The sequence below is a fragment of the Pleuronectes platessa genome, chromosome 17 (assembly GCF_947347685.1).
Source record: "Pleuronectes platessa chromosome 17, fPlePla1.1, whole genome shotgun sequence".
Taxonomy (NCBI): Eukaryota; Metazoa; Chordata; class Actinopteri; order Pleuronectiformes; family Pleuronectidae; genus Pleuronectes; species Pleuronectes platessa.
Genome location: NC_070642.1, coordinates 21,116,723 through 21,122,722, shown reverse-complemented (window position 1 = coordinate 21,122,722; position 6,000 = coordinate 21,116,723). Strand labels below are relative to the sequence as shown.

Below are 6,000 nucleotides of genomic sequence, written 5' to 3'. Positions count from 1 at the left end.
TAAATGAAAAAAAAAAAAATCGAATTCAGAAAAATACCAGTTTGATAATCAGAGAATATTAAAAACCAAACACCGACAGTCCGAGGGAATCGCTGCGTCGTCCTGTCGTTCACCACATTGTCGTTTCAAACTGGTCCCGGGACGACTGACCTCAGGTCAGCACCTCATCCGACAGGAAGCGCGTCCGTCCGCGTCAGTGTCAAAAATTAAGAACAACAACAAAAAAAACACAACAACAACAACTCGACAGCGAGAATTCAGCTCCGACGTGTCTTCAGTTTAGATCCCGTTTAAAAAACTAAAAAGAGTGAAATCCCATCGAGAGGCGTCAGCGGCGACTCCGGCTGGAGGCTCAGGTTTTCAGCTTCAGAGGTTCTCGCACGTGGGGGGGGGCGGGGGGGAGTGGGGGGGGTGATGTCATCGCAGGACGGTGCACTACTCCACCTCGTTGGGTATTTCTGTTTGGTCCTTCCGGATGACGGGCAGGGGGTGAGCCTCGGTGTTGAAGACCCAGTGGTCGAACGGCAGGTGGTCGTCCTCAGAGAAGAGCAGGTACAGATACCTGCGGGAGACAAAGACACAAAGTTGTGTTAGCGTCGAATGAAGATGTTTGTATTTCATAATTTAAGTACGTTTTTCATACATTGATCAAATCAAATCATGTTCAGGGATAAAGTCTGAGGAGTTTGAGACGAACGCAGCAGAACAGAAGAGTTTGTGTTCTTTTCCGGAGCCTTCATTACCCACAATGCCCCTTGCTTCACGCATCCTCACAGATTCTAATGTCATCCTGGAGATTTTTATCTAATTTCATCAGCAATGAGGTAAAAGGAGTTGAACTCTTGTGGGTAAACATCGTTTTAATTAAACCAACACGCCTCCACGCTCGTCTTCATGTTTTTAAAACGTCACTCCTCGAGGAATCCACTGGTTTGATATCATCTTCTCAGTATTCGTCAGTGCTCCTGCCAGGAGGGCAGTGATGAAACAGATGTGGGACAGAGGGGGGGGGGGGGGGGGGGCCTTCACGCCAGCTTTTGTCAAACTGGAGGTGATTTAATTCTGCAGCTCGATGGCGTCAGATTTCATGAAACAATTTATGAAAAGGAGTTGAGCAAAACTGAGTCAATAATTCAGCTGGGAAGCCGTCAACCCAACTCTCCCCCCCCTCCTCCTCTTCCTCCTCCTCTTCCTCACAACAGACGCCCAAGCAGAGCAGCGAGTGATTGACGGCCGACAGCCGTGTGGAGAACGTCCGTGTCCTTGGCAGCGGAGAGGAGATGAAAACAGGACGTGGCTCTGCTCGATGCCAAGTTCCCAGAGAAACATTCGGGGGACAAGACTTCTAAATGGGATCAATATCCTCTGTGTGTGTGTGTGTGTGTGTGTGGGGGGGGGGGGGGTCGCACTGTGGCATCATGGGAGGCGACATATGAGGAAACCATGAGCGGCTGTCAATCACCTTCGTATTCATGTCAGTGGATTTATCGCCTGTGGAGGGATTTTAATACCAGATGATGCTAATGAGAGGTTTTCATTTTATTAGTTATTCAAACTCTTCCTCAGAACATTTTAATCACAACTAAAATATATAATCTCTCACTTTAATGATGTTCTGATCAGACGTCTCAGTGTCAATGTGTCAGTGTGTGTGTGTGTGTGTGTGTGTGTGTTAATCAGGACTAGAGGTGAGGTGAGGTATAATTTACAGCCTATAAAAGAAGCTGGATTGGATGGATGATGGATGGATGGAGACTCCCCCCCCCTCTCATCAGGCCTAACCTTGACTTGCTGTAAACCGCTGGCTGGTGCGGGACAGAATGAAGATGAGGAAGAGGAGGGGGGGGATTGAGACGGAGAGGAAGGAAACACAGATAAATAAAGAGGAAGTTCTGAAGCTTTGAGGATTGATGAGGTCAGTGAAGCAGCAGGAGAGACGTGAGCCAATCAGACGTCAGAGCAGGATGGGAACTGAATGACATCAACCTGATCACATGACTCTTTGAACAGGAAGTTGATGCCACGTGTCTTTGGTTATTCAAATCCAGTCAGCAGCAGTGTGAGAAAACAACACACACACAGATTCCCACAAAGTTCGTTGGAACATGAGCCAAGAAAGAACTTATTAGATTGTGGATCTGGACAAAAGGAGCGGATGAGATCAGTTGTTGAGACATTTTCAACAATTTCTCAGAGAATAATTAATGTGTCTTCATAAAAATTTAATCTGGGGCCATTTGGGGACCTGGTATTTATGAGTGTGTGTAATCTGGTGCAGCTTGGTTTAATTTAAGAGGAGATATTTGATCCACTGTGTGATTTTCTCCTTTGTGTGTTAGTCCGTCAGCTGAATTATTCACAAATACTGATTTCCACGATATGAAACGTCTCCTAATCTTATAATAAAGTAAATAAAGTCACTACCGAGCCTTTAAAAATTATAGTTTTAAATGTAAAAAACAAATTCAAACAGTGGAAGCTGTTAACAAAACAACAAATTAAAGTGGGATTCCCTCCCTGGTTTCTGCTTCGTATGAGCCTACACACAAACACACACACACCCACACACACACACACACGTTAAACACACACACTCTCTCGCACTCGTTGAAGTGTTGCTGGGACTTTCTTTTCCTGGTGGTTTAAACAGACTGGCTTGCTGAGCACAGATGGAGAGCCATCTGAGGAGGAGCCCTATTAGCCACAGACTCACACTGTGCGGCTGACAACACGTTTAAAGAGCCGTTTGCGGCCTCGCACACACATTCACACACACACAGACACACACACACAGGGCAGTTAAGTACAAATGTCAGGCGTCTGCTAAGAGGAAGTGAGAAGTGGAAGCTGCCTGTGGGGAGTTGGGACACGTTGTGTTTATCTCCTCGTCTATTTGAGATCCGAACATGCATCTGAAGTCTGGAAAAATCATATTTCATATTGTGTCTCACAGGATTGTTCAAGTTAAATTTAAAGTTAGATTTAAAGGAGAAATGACAAATGTATTGATTTGATGACCAACGACAAAAGGCCCAAACATTTGGATTTAAAAAAAAAAAGGAAACGTCTTCTTTGTCCAGTTGTGTTTGTGTCATTTATCGAAATGAACGTTGTGTTGTTCAGTATCTCAGTGTGTGTGAGACCTGATCGTTGTGTAACCTTCCCACTGACCTCGACAACTCTGTGGAGCCTTGTCTGCATCAATGAAAACATCATATTTTATGTGTCTGTGTGTATGTGTGTGTGTGTGTGTGTCTGTATGTGTGTGTTTGTTTGTGTGAGTTGACAGTTTCGGGGATGCAGAGCTCCAGTCCCCTCCATAAAGTGCAATGACAGCACAATCATAACAGGACAGAGTGAAGGGGTGTGTGTGCGTTTATGAAGTTGTCCAGTTTGTGTGTCTCACTTCAGCGTCTCTGCCAAGTAGAAGCTCTGCTGGACGTCGTCGTGGTTCGGGGACGAGGCGTAGACGTCCCTGACGCCGCTGTAGCCTCCTTCCAACCGACAGTGCTTCTCCAGGGCCTGGACCACACACACACACACACACACAGGGAACACAGACACACAACAGGACGACAGGAAATCAATCAAGATGCTTTAGGTGCTTAAAATATCACCAAAGCTCCGAAAATAAAAGTGTTTCCGTCCTTATTTGATTGTTTTGATCAAATCTCTCACTGGAGTAATTTCTCTCAGCTACTGTTGAATTAGATATGAGAGAAATGATTTTACCTGGACGGCCTCCCAGCCCCACTCTCTGTACTTGGGGTCGTGGGTGAACCTCCACATGTACATGTAGGTCTCGATGACCTCGGGACGCAGGATGAAATACTTCTCGTTCTGGCGAGTGGCGATGGCCTCGACCCCGCCGTCGAATCGAAACGCCTCCGGACCCAGCTTCAGGGCTGAGGGAGGAAGAGGAGGAGGAGGAGGAGGAGGAAGAGGAGGAGGAGGAGGAGGAAGAGGGGGAGGAGAGAATCACGTGAAAACACTGGAGATGTAAAGACACAAACATCTCAATGCTGCAGCTCCATGTTTACACTGTTTCACGTCTGAAGCGTCACAGATCTCAGGTCAGCGCTCGCTCAGAACACAATGTTATTTCAGATCTCGGTGATGATCACATTCCTCAGAGCTGCAGTTAAAACAGTGACTCACAACACGACTCAGGGACGGATTCAATTCAGAGAGAAATAAAAAAATTATCTGACCTGAGATTAAAAACGAAAAACCTGCAAAATGTAAATTTAAGATTAAATTATGACTTTTAAATTAGAATTAAACCGTTTTCACATAATTGAAGAGGACGACAGCTGCATGGACTGCACTTAAACCCCCCCGACATCCTTAACACCCTATAATCCAAGTGGAATGAAGATAGCTTCTTATCGTGGAACTGACCCGTCCTGACGTACGACTCGTGACACGTGCGGGCGATCTCGGCGGCCATCTCCATCTGGTGACCCGTCTTGTCGCTGGGCGCCCCGTCGGCTCCCAGCGCCATCATGCCGCCCGCGAAGCAGGTCAGGTGACCCATCTTGTGCTCCAGGAGCCCCCCCTTCCACTCCGCTATGTAGGTCAGGCCGCCGCTGGACTTCCTCATCAGGTTGGTCTCTATCGCCTGGAGACACGGAGAGGAGCTGAAGGTTTTGAGCCTGAAATCAACTGGAACCTGTGATAACCCTCTTGTGATTGATCAGAGGGTTTTTAAATGTGGATAAGATCTTAATAATGTATTTGTTTTGTTTTCACACAGTTTATAAAAGAACTGCACAACTTGCTTTCGGGGATAAAGACCCTTTAAGGACAGCAGTGTTATCGTCTTCCTCACAAATGCATCCAGAGCCCCTGTCGTCCCTGAAGATTGTGAAGGATTATGGGTAAAGTATCCCTGCGTGTTGAAAGCTGTATTTTAGTCGCCATGTAATGTGTTTCACTCCCCGGTGAGTTTCAGAAGGATGCGGCTCGTCACCACAGTTTGATTTAAAAGAGAGGGTCTATCTTTACACCACAGGAGAGCTGCTGTTGTTCTGACTCGAGATTCACATCTGCTCACTACTTTTTTCTTTTTAAACATAAATGCAACGTGAAACTTTCCCTTTGGCTTCATCGTTTCCATCTCCTCAAACTCAAACTCACTATCAGGCTCCTGAGGATCAGATGATTGGAAAATGAATAGATACCAGAAAAGAGTGAAATATAGAAACGCTCTAACACAATATCTCCATGATGAAGAAAGAGAAACTGTGTGTAATCCTACAAACTGACAAACAAACATAGAACAACAAACTGTTACTCCATCTTGTGCAGTTGATCAAATGTCTTATTGGGTTTGTAAACAAGTCCTTTGGTGTCCTGACAGGTTATTATTGTTTTTGTTGTTTGTTAATTGACTCCAATGATTAAATTGACCTAAAGAAAATAATCTGCAACTATTTTAACAAACAATAATTGTTCATTTAATGACTTGTGAAGAGATTTCAGCCCTTACAACTGTTTACTGTGTTTGTGTCTGTGTGTGTGTGTGTGTGTGTCTGTGTGTGTGTGAGTGTGTTACCTGCAGGGCCTCGTAGTACATCTTCTTGCCTTCCTCATCGGTCTTGTCTGACATCAGCCAGGCCTTGAGCAGGTACTCATAGAAACTGTCGCCCAGGCCACCGACAGACACATGATCTGCAACACACACACACATAAACAAAGATTAAAACACACACACACACACTCACTAACATATACACACACACTCACTAACACAGTCACACACACACTCCTCCTACACGTCTGCGTGTTCAGATTACAAAAGCAAACTAAAGATGATCGTCACATTATGCAGGGCTGTGTGTGTGTGTGTGTGTGTGTGTGTGTGTGTAATATAACACAAACACTCCTGCAGCTGATGATATTCTACAGCATGTGTGTGTGTCTGTGTGTGTGTGTGTTATTGCAGGTGAGCGTCCATCCAGCTGATTGTCAGCGGAGGCTCATCCATATGCATGTGTC

At 45.5% G+C, this 6,000-nt stretch overlaps 1 protein-coding gene across 1 annotated transcript in view; it reads right to left on the bottom strand.

Annotated features, from left to right (window-relative positions):
- Window positions 1–412: 412 nt before the first annotated feature.
- The window catches only part of man1a1 (mannosidase, alpha, class 1A, member 1), an 89,890-nt gene continuing 84,302 nt past the window's right edge, over window positions 413–6,000 (bottom strand). Inside the window, exons 8-12 of the mRNA XM_053444719.1 lie at window positions 5,558–5,673; window positions 4,402–4,621; window positions 3,733–3,905; window positions 3,407–3,522; window positions 413–562 (exon numbers count right to left, since the gene is read on the bottom strand). Coding sequence (XP_053300694.1) covers window positions 436–562; window positions 3,407–3,522; window positions 3,733–3,905; window positions 4,402–4,621; window positions 5,558–5,673 — 752 coding nt within the window. The 3' untranslated portion in view covers window positions 413–435. The remainder of the gene's footprint in view (window positions 563–3,406; window positions 3,523–3,732; window positions 3,906–4,401; window positions 4,622–5,557; window positions 5,674–6,000) is intronic.